Raw genomic sequence first — 17,913 nt, forward strand, 5'->3', positions numbered from 1 at the left:
GCTGATAGTCTGCTCCCCGACCCATTTCTGCCACTACTCAACTGTCTCACGGATATTAAAAGTTGGATGGACAACAATTTCCTCACTTTAAATGAAAGTAAGACTGAGGTAATCATTTTTGGCCTACAATCCAACACCTTTCCTCTCCACCTTGGGCCCCCTCAGCACCAATATTCACTCCTCAGTCAAGAACCTGGGCATAATTTTGACAATAATTTTAAATTTGAAAAGCAGATTAGCTCGGTGGTCAAGACTCGTTTTTTTTTCTCAATTTATGCTGCTAGCCAGGATTAAGGGCTATCTCTCCCAACCCGATCTTGAGAGGGTAATTCATGCCTTTATTTCAACAAGGCTTGATTACTGCAACTCATTGTACATAGGCATTGACCAGGCTGCCCTCAGACGCCTCCAGTTTGTACAGAACGCTGCCACCCGCCTCCTCACCACCACGAGGAGGCGTGAACATATGACCCCGGTCCTCGCCACACTCCACTGGCTACCTGTTAGATTTAGAATAGATTTCAATATTTTATTATTTGTTTTTAAAGCCCTAAACTGGCTCGCTCCCCAGTATCTATCTCTCTTTCTAAATCCATACACCCCAGCCAGGTCCTTGAGGTCAGCTGACCAACTACTTCTGACTATGCCCTCAACTAAGTACAGGTCTAGAGGTGACCAAGCTTTCTCAGTGGCCGGCCCCAAACTCTGGAACAGTCTGCCCTTGCGGATTAGGTCCGCTCGCTCCCTGGGAGCTTTCAAGTCCTCTCTTATAACAATTTTTTTCTCCATGGCTTTGATTCTTGATTTTAATTTTGGTTTGCTCTATTGTACTGCTACTGTGTAATTTGTTGCTCTTTTGTTTGTGTTATACCATGCTATTTTTTTTTTCCATTATCTGATCTTGTACAGCACTTTGGTTGACCCTTGGTCTTTGTAAATGTGCTTTATAAATAAAGTTTGATTTGATATATAGGAATAAAGGGACATGGATCTCCAACTACCATTGTACCATACCACAACAATGTTGTAATCAAATCATTTTGAGAACCGCTGGCAGTGGTGGATCACTTAGTTTGCCTTTTTGCAGTAGAGTTTATCTTGAGACTGGTGCAGCGGTATGGATAGGTTTCATACAGTATGTACTGATGAATACGGCATTGCATGAGAAGTAACAGCAGGTGTACTGTGCAAGATATGGACAGTAGACTATACATAGCACTTCACACATATACATTCGGCATTCAATATTTTACAGCTGTGGACCTGTAGAGAGTAGCAGTGACGTACAGTGGGTTTCATAAGATCATGTACTCTCTGGCTCTTTGATACAATTCTTCCTATTGTGTGTCATATTAAATATGAATTCCGACATGACTTCCACCTAAACGTTGGACATTAGTCAATACAACCACTTTAGGGAAGCATTATTGCATCTTGGAATCTGAAGCCTTTACAGAGCTGTCAACTGCTTAGTAACAAGTGAATATTATGGCATTATTAGGATTTTCGACACTTGGTGTCCATGTGAAAAGATTAAAAAAATGGATCAAGCTGGGTTCCCACCCAGGACAGAGACTTGTGCGAAGCACTGCCATGCTGCCTGGGTTATCGTGACCAATGTAATAGACAGGTAATGCATGCTCCGGACCTCGACAACATCATATTCTATTACCCTGCAGGTGGTTCAGTTTGTCGATGGGAGGAAATGGGATCTTTACACCCAATTTGACGTGAAGTGACTCAGAGTTTACATGTAGGATATCCCATGACCCTGGCGTAATGATTTCCAGGCTGCAGGTGGTCCAGCTCTCGTGTGGCAGTGATGGGGCCCATAAACAGACTTAATCACATTCCTCCAGCAGACTATGCTATCTCTCTCACTCTCACTCTCTCTCTCTATCTCTTACCCTCTGTGTCACTCGATCTCTCTCTCGCTCTCTCTCTCTCTCTCTCTCTCTTTCTCTCTCTCTCTCCATTCACCCTCACAGTCTACAACCGCGACACCATCGCACGAATCGGGCTTAAGGCTCTCTCTGCATCCCCTTCTTGTTCGGTCAGTCTTTCTACCTTGCTCCCTCGCTTGGCCAATCTATTTCACCCTTCCTCAACTCCCCCCAATCATCATTCAGATACCATCTGCCTGCCACAGGAGATTATGCAAAAACACACTTGTTTTTTTATGAACTGGGATTTTATTGCTCCTCGCTCTCTGCCTTCGAGTATAATTATGAGTAGTGGAACATAGTCTCTGGTGGGACCATAATGACATAGTTTCTGTGTAGATTTGTGTTTCATTAAAGTAAAATGCAAGATCAAACAAACCCTTCTCTGCACTTCGGTAGGTCTTAAAGCAGTGGTTCTTTTTTATTATTCAAATGTTTCTTTATTTTTCAAAGTGGTACAAAAGTGAAGGACACCCAAATTGATACGTATTTGGCCGCAGACCCCATTTGAGAAGATTTTGTGCGCCAGGGATCCCCACAAGACATTTGTCAAGATTTACCAGCATTATTCAATCGTTTTCAAAAATCTAAAATTTCACTTTTGTAAATGTTTATCCCATTCAAACCGGGAAAGCATCTGTCATTTTAGAGTTTAGTGTTAAAAATAGCAGATGCTCACAGCGTGTCACTGCGAGAAGTTTTGTAATTTTTCTAAAGTGTGAGAACTACTGATTTAGGAGGTATTTGTAGAATCGGCCTCACATCTTAATTGGTTAAACTGTTTCTCATTTTTGTTGGGGACCTCCTGGAACCCCCTGAAGGACATCTGGGGGTCTCCGGACCCCATTAGGAGAACCAGTAGCATAGCCTGTAGAATGTATGATCGTTCTTCTCATTCAATCATGCCCGCACGCACACTAACATCACCACACGTGCACTGGTCCACATGGTCATGTGTGTACCATGTGAGGAGCGTTTAGCGGGCGCGCTGGGGGCCTGCGGTAACCCCCCGAGCCAAGCCTAAAGAAGGAACTCATGGCAGGCAGTGTACGCCGTCACAGAAAACAGCTGTTCACGCATCCTTTCTCCTCTTAATGGCACTTCCGCGGCATCTCGCGGGCCGTCTGGGGTTTGTTGGAATACAACAGCTACTCCCTCCCAAGTACAAACGCGGTTTGTGTTTAATTGTTGTCAGATTTTCTTTCTTTTTCTTTTTTTCCTTTTCATTGAGGCTCTTTCCAAGTCTTAATAACAGAGTGGTTTGGAGAGCAAAAGACAGAGTCAAAACTCCATGAACAGAAGGAGGTTCTTCCAGACCAATGCCTAATGATGGTTCCAGTGAGCTCACATACTGTAGTGTATAGTATAGTGCCCGCAGAGCCTTTAACTCAAAGTGTGCTCCTCTGAGCATCACTGATAACATGATACTGATACATAATGATCAAATGACACCAGGGATAACGTGTACAAATTTGTGACTTTTGGAGCAGTAGCAAAACGTGTGTAGCGTCATGATTTACAATTTAGGTATTTTAGGAGATGCTCTTAATCCAGAGCAATTTACAGTAAGCAAGAACAACACAGGTAATCCATCAAATCCATCAAGGATCAAAAGTGACCAAAGATGACCTGGCATCTGTCTACATAACATGCTATCTAAAGACATAATTTACCTCCAATCCAGCCTGAACCAATCACCTGCCCAGCATCTCCACTATTTAAAGTATTAGCACCTGTGCTCCCTGGCAGTGTGTCACAGTTTGTCTGTAGCTGTGCTGCACGCTGTCCAGGGCTTTGTGAGGTCTAATGTGATGGTCCACCAAATGTTTGGTGTGGCCTCAGTTTCTCTCTCGCTTCTGAAGTGAACAAATGCTATGCTTAAACGGTTATTCAGCTAAATAGAATATGGGAGCCTGTTTACTGTAAACGCCACCTTTTGATAGGCAAGTTAGTGTTGCCAATGTGTGCTAGCATTTACTTATGTAACCCTTTTATTTTCCTGAGTTTGCTAGGCAAGCCAGCATGTTCTTATTTTTAAAGGTGAGATTGAGACTATTTTGTTTATTTCTTTGAGCAGTCCGATATTGTTTTATTGTTAGGAGATACTTTTCATTTAGGTTTGAAAACCTTTCCAATTCATGTGCACTTCAGTTTCTTGTGAACTTGAACTTAAAGAGCCAATAAAAGGATTGTAATATATATGGCAAGTGAAGTTTTGTTTTATTATTTGTGTGTTACAATCCTTATAGGTCGAGGGGTGGAAAAGGATGCAATATAGATGGCAAGTGAAGTTTTGTTTTATTATTGTCCTTTTATTGGCTCTTTTAAAGGTCAACTTAAAGTACAAGTTTACAGAATTTTGAGGATTTCAAACCTATGAAACAAAGTGTCTTGGACAGGACAAATAATATGGAGCAACTCCTGCTTGTCTCAGAGACCCCAATCTGTGGTGTTAATTTATGTTGATGTGCATGACAACTGTCCAGCAGAGGAGGAAAATATCTAAGTACATGTGCTCAAGTACTGTATTTACATACAATTTGGAGATATTTGTATATGCTTACCGTAGTATTACAAATTTCCTATACTTTTACTTCTACTCCACTACATCTCAGAGACAAACTTGTACTTTTACTCCATTACAATTATTTGAAAACTACCGTATAGTTACTAATTAATTTGAACATTTTGATTACTATTACAAAACATACCACTAACCACTTTAGCCCTATTTAAACTTTGGCTATTTGAAAATAGCTGAACTACAAGCTCACGTGTTGCAATGCTATGTGTTGTGAGCTTGTAGATCAACTATTTTCAAAATATTTGTATACATTTTAGACATATGATAAACTTGTGAAAGGGGAGATTAAAAAAAACATCTGCACACTGTTTTATATACCTTCAATAGACTTACTTTTATTTAAAGTGTGTGCAGATGTTTATATCCTCTCTGCGTGATACCTTGATGTCCAGCACCTGGCCTAAATACAGGCATAAGATGATCTCCTCTGTAAACTTGTGAAAGGGAACATTCTGCATAATGATGAATGCTTTTACTTTTAAGTATGTTTTGATGCCAATACTTTTGTACTTTTACTCAAGTATATTTTGATTTACCGGACTTGTACTTGTGACAGTGTTTCTACATTGCAGTATTGATACTTTTACATCAAAATACTTTTTCCACCACTACAGAGGGTCTGAATCAGAAGTCGTCATATCCAGGTTTTCTGGGAAAATGTATGGTAGGCCTATCCCTGTGATTGGCTGGGCTTTAACGGAAGCCTGTGGTTGGTCTATGGAGGTCTGGTTGGTCAATTCACGTGTGTCATTTACCATTATTTTGGTACTCAACCACTTATTCAGTTGTTGTGCCCCAGATGTTGGATATCTAATTATTATCTGACTATTCTGACACATGGTGGGAAAAAAAAATTGTATTGTGCACAGGTGGCTATCAGACTTTGTCATAGCGTTTATAAATATAAACCGACAAGGACAACATAATGGAGGTTCTACTAGTGCCATCTATACAGTGTAATGTACAACAAGCTGACATCTTCCTCCTGGTTACGGGGCAATGAGAGCAGCTCCGGTGCACCTTTCTCTCTCTCTCTCTGGTCTCTGGACAGCAGCACGTCTTATCCCATTGAGGAACGCTGCGTTTGGGATGTTGTTGATGTAGGGGAGCCGGTGCTGACTGGCCCAGACATGCCTGAGAGAGATTATCTGTGGGAGGGGATGTATGGGGGTGGGTGGGTGGGGGGCGGGGGGGCGTTGGTAGGGGTAGTAAGAGCCCATGAAACCTGCCATCCAGGTCTTAATTGGAGGTCATTAATCATATGAGCCTGTCCTGCTGTGAACGGCCCACTGTTTCCCTTCGCAGTTTGGCCACCGTGTGAAGGTGTGCAGATGACGGCTCCAACGTACCGCTCCAACACATTACACTATTTGGCTGTATCTTGCTGTATCTTTGGCTGTTTGTTTACTTACTTTTGCACTTGTAGCAGTCATGGTCAGAGGTACGGGAATATACTAACCGTTAAAATTGTAAAGTTGTGGAACAGCAGCAACATCAGTAGTAGTAATTTATTAATGACGGATTATATACATGGATGAGATATGTCTGTTCGACAGAGCAGCTACATTCAGAGAAGCTATAAAACTCTTATGTCCAGGAGTTGGACAATATGCAAGCTGTAATTGTAACTGTAATTGTACTGCCTTAGTACTGTCAAAGTTGTCAAACTCCTGCTCACTAATTGAAAATGCCATACATCGACCTCACACAGCAATTACACTACAAAACAAATCACATTGGACTATTTCCTTAAAAACGACAATCAGTCCCCTCCTTATTTTTCATCAATGTGAGATGGACATCGGTGCATCTTAGTGCAAAGGTGGAAGGCTCTGGTCTGATTAATTTGTTTAGCAACTCGGCCGGGGTATGTAAGACCTTACAGGCAAGCTTCTTATAACCACTATGCACAAATTCCTCTCTTCCATTGCTCGCTCCATCCACACCATCAAATTATTCCGACTTGCCAATGGGGAGATTTAACCCAGCAATATGAATTAGGAGTGGGAGTATATCTGAAAGCTGGAAATCATGACCCCCTTCCAGCAGCTATTGATTCCAGTAGCAGAAAATCCATAGCGCCTGATTTGTGAACCATTACGTTTTTAACCCAAAGCTCATAATGCTCATATTCACAGCTCTGCTGCTGCGCTGATGAGGGTGAGGATGGGATAAAGAGGCAGGGGGCGAGGTCCTTCCAGGCTCAAAGGTTGGCTGAAGACAGGGAGAGGGAAGGGAGGGGGGTGATGGGGAAAGCAGCACCATGGAGAGCTGGGAGATCATTATACCGATCAATTCGACTCTATCTGGAAGATTGCCCATGCATGCAATAAAACAATGAAGGAACGCTTCACACCCTTCAAACAAGTTGTTGATGAACATCTCAGGCTGATGTTGCTACTGCGTTGCTCTGGGGACAGAATATCACTCCTTATGCCCTACTGTATGTATACAGTAGGGCTGCCAAAGTTATTTTAACTAATTTATTTTTGTTAATTATAACCAATAGTCAGTTTTAATAAAATAACCAATTTTCACAGCTACAATAGCAGCTGCATCAGCTCACGCGTTACAAGCTTATAGATCAGCTATTTTAGATTTTTTTCTGTGAAACCATTGCACGACAAAGCGTGATGTAACCATCACTTAAGTTATAATAAATATATTGGAATTGTTTATCAGCACTGATTGCTTGATTAATAATCAATAGAATGATCACTAAGATTTGTTTTAAAGGTGCAATCCATAACCTATTTTTGTGTGAATAAAAACATTTTTTTAACCAATGGCCTGTTCTGACATCACAACACTTCGTATTTGGGCATGCCTGACACAGAACTCCATATATAGGAATAATAGGACACAGAGAGATGGGTGGGTACTCTGACACGGGTATTGCATAACTGGGTGTCCCTTTTACTACTATTTATTACTCAAAATATTTCCTTTTAGTCTCCTTCCCCAAAAAAGGAGACATGGGGAAATTATATGTATGTTTTGTAATGTTTCCAACAACAAAACATGTAATATGCCCAGTACATGACTACCGTAACTAGATAAAGTGCCCCTCCGGGCACAGCTCTCCACCAAGGCAGGTCAGGTTGTGGCCTCCTGGTGGCGCTATAATAGGCCAATGTGAAAAGGGTGCCATTTCGTCTGTGAAAGATGTCACGTAAATTGCTCGCTGCGTTCATGATTTGAGGCATTTTGTTCCAAAAATGTGTTTTGCAAAGATCCACCTGTTGGTGGCACTATAACAGGCCAATGTGAAAAGGGTGGGATATATTCCTCAGCCTAGTAGGAAAGTGCATGAAAGATTTCACGTAAATTGCATGCTGCGTTCATGATTTGAGGCTTTTTGTTCAAAACGGGCCAAGCCTTCAAACTTTGAAAGCCAATGTTAGCCAATTAGGATGGAATATGAAATATTGGACAGATCAGTCTTGAACACATGACTATAGAGATAGTGTGTAACGACTTGCGGGATTTTTGGACAGAATCTGGAGGAGTAATAGCAAAAAAATGTTTTTCAAAAGTCAGCCTCCTGGTGGCGCTATAACAGGCCGTTCTGGAAGATTTGGGGCAGAGGTTCATTGTTGGCATCCAGGGAGTGTGTGTGCAAAATTGGTGCCGGAGATTAGCTGTTAACAGGCGGACGGACACACAGACACACACATATGGACGGAGTGCAAAACATATATCTCCCCATGCCTTCGGCCTGGTGGAGACAACAATCAGGCCATGCCTCTCCAATGCCAAGGAGCCAGAACTGAGACTTCTACACCTGTGTCCTCCTCAGGTTTCCTACAGCTTATATCAATATATCGCTCTGGCCCAAAAATAATCAATTCATATCCCGTTATTGGCTTTTACCCTAGTAGGGTTACTACTAGGGGTATTCTGACCTTTGATTTTCATATCTGTAATGTATATTTTAGAATGCCAAATAGATTGCCAACTATATGTGTTTGTCAATCTCATTAAATGCGAGTCAGACACTGACTCGCATTCTTAATATCACTGTCAGCGAATGTGTACTTGGTGTAACTATTTGTGTGTGGCCCTTATCTTTAGAATACATCCTTATGAGAATTTGGTATAGCAGCTCTGTTAACAGTGGACTATAAGAACTGTCTGAGGATAGGGTTGGGGAGTCTTGTGCCCGGAGGGGCTGCCGGAATGGCTTGTTCCTATGATCTGCATGTGTTTCTTCTGCCTCATTCTTCATAATAAATTCTCAACACTTCACCCTAAATGGACATTAATATTTTTCATCATAAATCGTGTGTTGTTCTCAGCACCCTCAGCTGAGTTCATGCCACTACTGTGAAATAGCTCCCTTGGTTTTCTTTAGCTTCATGTTGTTTTTGATTTGACGTCGCCGCAGTGGAATTTGGAAATATTGTGGTTATGAATAAGCGGGCCTGTTCATAGCGGAGCCCCAAGGTTCAGGTGTATTCCCCGGGCTAAATAACTCTCGCCTTGTTCCCTCTACCTCTGGTCAGCCAGGGGTCACTTCACACATAGTGACCACACTGATACCTTCCTGCTATTTGCATTCAATTACCATCACCCACCAGCCAAATTAAAAATCTCTCAAGGTGCATAACAAGCTCGCAGTTCTGGACCTTTTTTTTCCAGGCAGCTGTCGTGCAAGCGGAGCACAACGCTGGTAAGAAGAGGGGGAAAAACATTAGAGCAGTGACAAAATTCTTAAATGAAATGAAATGATAATTAGCCGTTTGCTAAAATAGGGAGCTATTACGCCAGAGGTGTCAAAAAAGTCATGGGGAGACATTAATCACAATCTGCGTTGCACACACACACACACACACCTCCCGATTCTCACCCTAACACGTTGTGCGTGCACTGCCTGGATAGAGTCTCCAGGGAAACTCTTAATATGTTTTTCATACACATTTTGATTTCATCCAACAGCACACTGTGACTCACTCAACAGGCAGCCATTGAGATGTGCTGGATGTAGTCCATCTGTCCACGGTAGTTGAGCGGGTCAAGGCTTTTTTTTGGACGGGAGGGGGTGGGATGGGGGGGGAATCTGCTCACACAAGCTGTTTTACTGCAGGTACTTGTGTCGGGCAGAAACCTCTCTATTTTTCGTGTTTTTATGTATTTTTTTATGTTTTGTCGTATGACTGTCATGGAAAATGAGCAAAAAATGCCGATCTACAAGCTTGTGCATCTGAAATTTCATAGTGTTCCAGTTCAAATTCTGTCTGCTCATCTCGTTGTGTCATCACTAAAAAGTTCGTATTTTGGCTACAATCATCCACTGGTGAGGCTATTTTTTTATCATCTCATCCGGTTGGCATTTGCTGTGTGCCGTGTTAAGGCTGAGAATGAGGAGCTGGAAATGAAAAAACAAAATATTCATACCGTAGAAATTCTTAATTTAGTGTAACGTTAGCCTATTTGATGAGTTTGGCCTCAAGGCTTTTTTTCTTTTCTTTTTTCTTTTTTTTGATAACTGTTATTCCATGCCGAAGACTCTCAAGTGCTCAATCAAAGGATGTTTTGATTAGGAGGTGGAATCCGGGGTCAGTTTTCATTGAGATAAAAAGGAAAAGGAAACTTCACGCTAATGGCTAGTTCCCATCATGGTGGTCTGCTATTCACAACCATACAGCTGCGGTCTGCTGAGGTCAGCGCAGGGGGCCGATGAGGTGAGCGAGACAGAGAAAGAATAATTAGATGCAGTGAAGGGATGTAAGCTAATACTTGAGTAAAATCAGAATACAAGACCATGGGGGGATAGTATCTCGCAGCATTTCATGGGGGCCAAACAACTTGGGGAACCAAAAGTTACGATTTGGGACTGGATTATGAACCTTTTTTTGGGCTGTTGCACGAACATCAAGAACAGATGGCAGGCTGGTTACGTCTCGGTGGAAAAGACCAACATCTTCCAAGCAATATAATCCACCTTGTATTGACCACACCAGTGTAGAACTTAATCCGTGCTACACCCTTGTGTTTGCCTCTGTTTATATCTCCACCAGGCAGATAAACTCTTGCATAATGGTTGTCTGTGTGTCTATACACAGAATATCTTGCAAACTACTTGTCCAATCAGCGTAATATGTATTGTGCACGCTACCAGCAACTACAAGCTGGACATGCACCCATACTGCATCAGTTGGAATTGTCAGCCATGACTACCAACAGCAACAGACCCCCCCACCCCACACACACCAAAACCCAAAAAAGCACACTTGTGTAATGTTTGCTTAAAGTGCTTTAAAGAAACATTAGAAAGTCAAAAAAGTATCACTGCATTATTTCATTGCTTGTGTTTGTAAAATAATAAAAATAAGACCTATAAAAATGGTGATTTGTGCTGGTCATGTGACATCAGACAAATCATGTGTGTTGACATTGGGCATCTCCATATATTTGCATGTGACGTCAGACATATGGGAATGACACGGAAACCTTCATACTACCTAAATGTCATTGATTTTTCAGTAAAGTGAAATGGCTGCACAGATTAAGATGAATTCAGGAGCCAGCCTGTGGGAGCCACTGAAGGAGCTCTGGGAGACAGTGGAGGGTGCAATGTTGAGGGGAAAAGAGGAGAACGTACACCACCTAGACCGGCTGCTCGAGAAACACAAGTCACACTTTGTGTCCCTCTACAGAAACCCTCCAAAAAGTGCAGAGCAGAGGGAGAAGCTGCGTAAAGCCAGCACAGAGCGTATAGCCATTCAAGGTCACCGGGGTTCACGGCTTCTACCGGAGGCGATCGTCGCTGAGGCCTTGATCCTCAGTGACCTGTTTGACATTGGGGAGGTGGCATCTCTGGAGCTGTTGTTGGCGGCTGAACACGTACAGCCCCACTTCCCAGGTCTGACTCGTGGCCTTATGGCTGTGCAGCTCTACTGGGACGGGAAGCAGTCCGTGGCCAGTGCCCTGCGTTCGCTCATTCAGTGCCGTCGTGGCAAGACCTTCTCCCTGGACCTGAGTGGGGAGCTTGTGGCATTGGCCACCCGTTTTACAGACGAACTTATGAGCCAAGGTCATCTGACCAGACGCATCCTTGAACTGGTGTCAACGATCGATGTGCAGCGGGAGTTTGAGCGTCTGCAGAAGTACCGTGGCCTGGGAAATGAGAAACACAGGAGGGATGTATCTGACCTCATCACAGAATGCAGACAAGCACTGGCAGGCTGCCTTTTTTTCTGGACCTGCCAGTCACCCTTGGCGTTAGATGATACCCTGGCTCTCATTGGTCACCTGGAGAAAGTGACAGCTGAAGCTGACGGATCATTGGACAGCGGGAACCTGGCGCTGGTCATGGCACTGCTCTACTGCCTTGATGCCAGCTTCCTAGAGCAAGGTACAGAAGATGGAGAAGAACTGCTCCAGGCCATGTCCTTGCTGACAGACAGGCATTATGTATCTGCAGTGCACCGTCGTCTGATGGATCGTAGACCTTGGAAGCTTCCTGGCCTGCAGGCGGTGTGTCGTCTTGCCTGGGCCTTGACTCTGAGGGCTCTCTCTCAGCTACCACAGGGCTCTGCTCTGGTGGAGTTCACAAATGAAGATGAGGCTCTGGCTGAACAGGCCCTGCAGGCAGACGTGTTCTTGTTCTTGAAGGAGGGCATTCTGGGATGTGAGGGCTTTGCCAAGGAAGAGTTTTTCATCCGTGGCTTCCATTCCCTCCTCACTGACTTCCTGGCTCTCATGCCCATGAAGGTGATGAAGCTACGTGACCGCGCTGAGGAAGATGCCCGTCTGGTGTCCTTAAAGGCTGGCAGTGAGCCTCCATCTTCCTTAAAGAAAGACCTGGACCACTTAATGACCCTGATTGGAGAATTTTACGGCAAAGGCCCATTCAGCCTGGAACTGGCCCTGGGGTTCTGGTGTCCAACGGATTCTGTCCAACACACCTCTCCCCATGGCGCCTACCTGGTGGGCATGGCCTTACAGAGACCTCTACATAAACAGGTTATTCTGTCTAAGTTTGTGTGTCAAATGGGAGACCTTCTGCCATCTACACTCTATATGGCCTATCTGCGTATGCTGAAGGGCTTGGCCAATGGACCTCAGTGTGCATACTACTGCTTCAATCTGCTGAAAACAAACGGAGACCCACATGGAGCGACGCTCCAGGGTGTAGCAGGTAACCCTGCCTCCTGGGAACACTTTTTCCATGCTCTCATGCTCTATCATGACAACCTGAAACGAGACTGGCCCAACCCAGACACAGCGCAGTACAACCACCGTCCACTAAAGGGCATCAACCAGAGAGAACTGGATGGTATCACCGCCTTTCTGGATTTGTTCACTACGATCATTACATGGAGTGAAGAGGCCCGACTGGCGTTGTGTCAACACCCTCAGTGGAATCCTGTGGTGGTGATGCTGGGGTTGCTGCAGTGTAGTATCCCTCATGTCCTCAAGGCAGAGCTCCTGCACTGCCTGTCCGCCTTTGGGAAGTCCCCCGAGATTGCTGCCTCTTTGTGGCAGTCACTGGAATATGCGCAGATCCTCCAGACTGTGAAACCCCAGAAACAACAGAAACAAACTGCTGCTGGAATTGAGCTGGAGCTGAATGAGGTCGAGTCTAGCTCTAAAGAATACCCTCTGACGCGGGCCTTCTGCCAGCTGATCAGCACGCTGGTGGAGAGTGGCCTGCCTGTCAACCTGGGGGCGGGGCTACGTATTCCGGGCTTCCAGCCATATCTGACCTTTCTGCTGGACTCTGTGTTCCTCCCTTTCCAGACCAGAGCATATCACCATCCTGCTGAGAAGTGGGAGGTAGCCAATGCGGTGCTGGAGGTGTTTCACAAGCTGCTGCAGGACTATGAGCCCCAGACGTCAGACTTTGTCCAGGAAATGGTGGAGCCGCAGAAGCAGCTCCCAGCACACAAACCCCCCGGACACAGAATCATGTTACACCTTCTGTCCGACTCGCCCATGCTTGCTCTCTGCCTCAGCTTGCTGGAGGAGGGTATCAACCAGCTCGATACATACGCGCCCTTACCCGGTCAGAAGCAACTAGAGTCTGCGGTGCTGCACTGTTTGTGTCTGCTGGACCTGGCTCTGCAGAAGGAGGTGGTGTTCATGGATCTCCTGAGGCAGAGCCATGACTCCCCGTTGGTCTCCCCTCTAGAGCAGCTCCTCCATGAGGTCAGCCGACCTCAGAGCCGCAGGGCCGACCACGTTGTCAACATCGCCAGGTACCTGTACCACAACAGCTCCAATCCAGAGGCAGCCTTCCAAAGCGCCAAAATCCTGCGTTGCATTGCCCGCTACCCCAACATTCAGATAAGGCTGGTGGGAGATTTCACAAATGACCAGGCTGTCAGTAACAAGCTGATCGCAGGATTCACAGATTGTCTGGACAATGTAGATGCTGAAGAACACATAGAATCACCAGATGACTCAGACCCACTAAAGAAGGTGGCACAAATCCGACATGATACCCAGATCCACATTCTGAACCTGCTGATCACTTCACTGGAGCTGAAAGCACCCAACCTAGCCCTCTACCTGCTGGGCTATGAGGTCAAGAAGCCTGTCTCCACCAATCTGCAGGACCCAGGTGTTCTAGGCTGTCCTAGGAGCTGCTTGCATGCCATTCTGGATATGCTCCAGAGAGGCAGTGATACAAAATCAGGGCCTGTACTCACAGGACAGGCCCCTCGTCTGGCTGAGTTCTGCTACCAGGTGATCTACCAGCTGTGTGCTTGCTCAGAAACGTCAGGCCCCACCATGCGCTACTTGAGAACCAGCCACGACTTCCTATTCTCACAGTTGCAGCACCTGCCCTTTGTCCTGCCTGCAAGTGACCAGATCTCCGCTCTCAATCAGATGTCGTGGCTGATGAAAACGGCAGCCATCGAACTACGAGTGACATCACTGAACCGCCAGCGCTTTCACGTGCAGCGCCTTGCCAACCTGCTCCTGGACGACCAGCAACACACTCAGCACGCATCTCATGTTGAGTCAGGAATTGAGGAAGAGGCCAGATCTGTTGGTGGTTTCTTGCATTTTGACACCGTGCCTAAAGTGCGCATGAAGCTCTTGAGTGTGCTCGACACCATACACTTTAGCCAGGACATACCAGAGCTTCCTCAGTTGGGATTCTTTGAGCCCACCCAGATAGAACAGGTGATTTCCAACTGTGAGCATGTTAACGAACAAGGGCAGACTGTGTGCAATGTCAAGTTGCTCCATCGCATGTTGGTCGACGAGGTGAATGCCCTGCAAGGAATGGCAGCCATTGGACAGAGGTCCCTGTTAATGAAGGAGGTGAACTCCATCCTCGAACAGGTGGTGGAAAGCAACTGCGTGCGTCGGACCCTCAGAGCCAAGCATCATGCACTGCATTCCTGGAGGAGCCTGATGGAGACTCTGCTGACCACCTGCCCCACTGACCTCATACCTGCTGAGGACAGGCAGCTCATCATCAGGGACCTGCTGCTGGACCTGCAAGATAAGGTCTTATCTGAAGATGCAGCAGAAGAGCTAATGCCCAATGTTGCTGAGGCAGTCTTCACCCTTACAACCCACCTTGGCAAGTCCATGCTACCAGAGCACCAGCAGGGGATGGGGCTAGAAGTTGGGGTGTCTTCTGGCTTTGCCTCCATTGCCAACTCTGCTCTGCACCTGATCCTCTGTAAGCTTCTGGAATTCATTCTCCGTACAGGTGGGGGATCCCAGCGTCTGCGTGCACACTTGTACTGCTCTCTGCTAAATGTTCTTCAAATTGCACAGAAACCTGACGAGCCTGACATGCTACAGTCAGTCAACGCTATGTGGGACCGACTGACAGCTCCAGAAGATGATTCCTCCAAACTACAGAGAGAGAACCTGGCAATCATTGAGAGCTACGGCACAGCCCTCATGGAGGTGGTGTGTCGTGACGCCTGCGACGGTCACAGGAGCGGACGGATGCAGGCGTTGGAGGTGATGGACAGGATCCTATCCATCGACCAGGATAGGATCAGGCTAGACGGCATCCTATCCAGCCAGTGGCTGGTGCATGTGCGTAAAAATGGCTGCCTAAGAGTGCTGGTGGAAAGTCTGAAGGAAGATGATGTGGCCCTACAGAGCCTGCTCACTACACAGCCGCCAGTCCTCGAACCATTGTACATGTACGAGAGTAAGATGAAACTGTTGACGCGTGTAGCCAAGACAGGCCTGCAAGGGGCCATGGAGCTGCTGCAGTGTGGCCTGGTGTCCCAGTTGAACGAGTGTCAGGTGTTTGACATGATGCCTCGCAGGGACTCACACAGGACGAGGGACCCATCAGGGCTCATCCCCAGTCCTCTAGACCGCTACGGGCAGATCCTCCTTCCCACACTCAATCTGTTCCAGGTCATCCTCATCTCCACCTCTACACACCACCAGCAGGGGGTAGCACATTCAACCTCCATACACCACCCGCAGGGGGCTGCACAAATACTTACGTGGCTGGTTGTCAATGCAGATACCGTCCAGTCTCTGTTGCTCTGTCAGGATCTCAGTATGGGAACGCTACAGCAGTTGTCTCTGCTCACCGGCATTATCAGCAAGACAGCCCTGCCAGGAGTTCTTTATATGTGTGGAGAGGGCAATAGACTCAACAGTCGCATCAAAAGATTCCGGCATCTCTGTCTTTCCCTGCTGGGTCGTCTGGCAGGAAGTGAGAGGGAGAGGCTGTTGAAGCATGCTGACCCGGCTGAGTGCCGTGAGGAGATGGAGGTAGCCATGCAGCAGGTGTGTGCTAACATTATGGAGTATTGTCACTCCCTGCTGCTGCAGAGCTCTGTTCAGGCCCAGTTCAGTATCTGCCTCTTCGGACCCTCTAGCAGCAAACCAGGCGACCCAGACGGGACCCATGATCCCGGCGTGGGCTTGGTGCTTTACCTGCTAAAGAACAGTGCTGCAGATTTCTTCAGGTTTCAGCAGAGCCACAGACAGTGCGTAGGGAAACTGCAGAGCCTGGATCAGCTGCCCCCAGAGGAGCTCAAGGAGCAGTATCAAGGCTTGGTGTCAGGTCCAGGCGGGCTGGAGAAGATCTCGTCTGTCCAGAGGAGCCTGCTGGCCAAAAGACGACTGATTCAGCTCATCAACAACAGAGCCAAGCTTCTAGCCCTCTGCTCCTATGTGATAGAGACCTGCTTATTTGTGTTGTGGCGCCACCTGGAGTACTATTTGTCGTATTGCACTCCCACTGACCCCAATCACTCTCTGTTGCCTGTAGTCAGTAGTGACTTGTTTCGAGGACTGCGAGGAACTGGAGACCTCGGCCAGTCCAGAGTCAGCCAGCAAGACCTAGAACAGCTGCGGAGCAACATGGCAACAGGTTTTGATAAAGCCCTACAACGGAAGTTGCTAGAAGTGGAGGGGTCGTACAGTCGGATACAGTCTCGCTACCCCATCATCGAGGCCCTGGTTTGCAAGATCCATAGTCTGCTCCGCCAGCCCAAAAGCTTGATGGGTACACCCACATGAATCATGCATTCTCCAAGAGTTGAGACGATTCCAAAGACTCGCACAAAATAAAAATAAAAACATTGATAAAAAAGAAAAGTAAAACAACACTTTTAGCCTACAGTGCTCTCTTCATTGCAGCACAGAAATGGTTGTAGATACACGTTTTTTGCACCACAATAGAGCCTGGAACTAGATTTATATAGATCAATACAAAACAACAAAACACCAAGACACAGTCTGGCACTTCTGACAACCTAGTGACATTCCTTGTCAACGTAATACTTATTTTGCCTGCTATTAATTAATAAATGATCGTAGCCTCTGCCGTTCATTCCATTCTGAGCGGAGTTGCATGAGGCAAAAAATCTGTGCCTCGGTTCCCAGGTCTGTGAACCGAAACTGAAAGCCACCAACAGTAAATCTATCGGATCGCATATCTAAGTCATCCGAAACATAAACCTTGCAACCGCGATTAGCGACACGGCCAAAATTGTCCGTTAACAACGATCGTTTTGATTAGAATCGTAATCTGGGATTAGATTCTAATCAAAAAGGTAAACAGACAAGGAGTCAATTGGTGCCATTTTAGATTTTTGCGTCATGGCTTGTAGTTTAGGCTTGGGGCCTATACATTAACAGTGATGACTTGTCTCTGAATTAGTGTTGTTGATGCTGTCTAACTTGTCTGATGCAAATATCAAACCGGATGCCACCATTTCCCACTTGTTGCCCAACAAGACTGCTGAATCTTAGAGATTTTCTTGAAGCATGCTTAAGAAACCCTGAAGAAAGATCATTTCTGCTCAAAAATTGTACAAAAGTTTGCATTTATGACCATGCATAAGACTGGGTAGTGTATATTTAACTTGTAAACTAAATCTATACTAAAGAGTTATGTATCATGTCCTACTATTATCATGCCTATGGCAGGAGTGCTCT

At 45.8% G+C, this 17,913-nt stretch overlaps 1 protein-coding gene and 1 long non-coding RNA gene across 5 annotated transcripts in view; both read left to right on the forward strand.

Moving 5' to 3' along the window:
• The window catches only part of LOC306918842, a 247,539-nt gene that overhangs the window by 126,775 nt on the left and 102,851 nt on the right, over positions 1-17,913 (forward strand). The window lies entirely within an intron of this gene.
• On the forward strand, positions 11,023-16,992 carry LOC306920572 (nuclear pore complex protein Nup205-like; the record flags this gene model as incomplete). The annotated part of the gene is made up of 1 exon (XM_079497384.1): positions 11,023-16,992. One exon carries the CDS (start codon positions 11,023-11,025, stop codon positions 16,990-16,992), a length of 5,970 nt encoding a protein of 1,989 aa, XP_079353510.1.

The sequence above is a fragment of the Electrona antarctica genome (genome assembly GCF_951216825.1).
Source record: "Electrona antarctica genome assembly, chromosome: 3".
Taxonomy (NCBI): domain Eukaryota; kingdom Metazoa; phylum Chordata; class Actinopteri; order Myctophiformes; family Myctophidae; genus Electrona; species Electrona antarctica.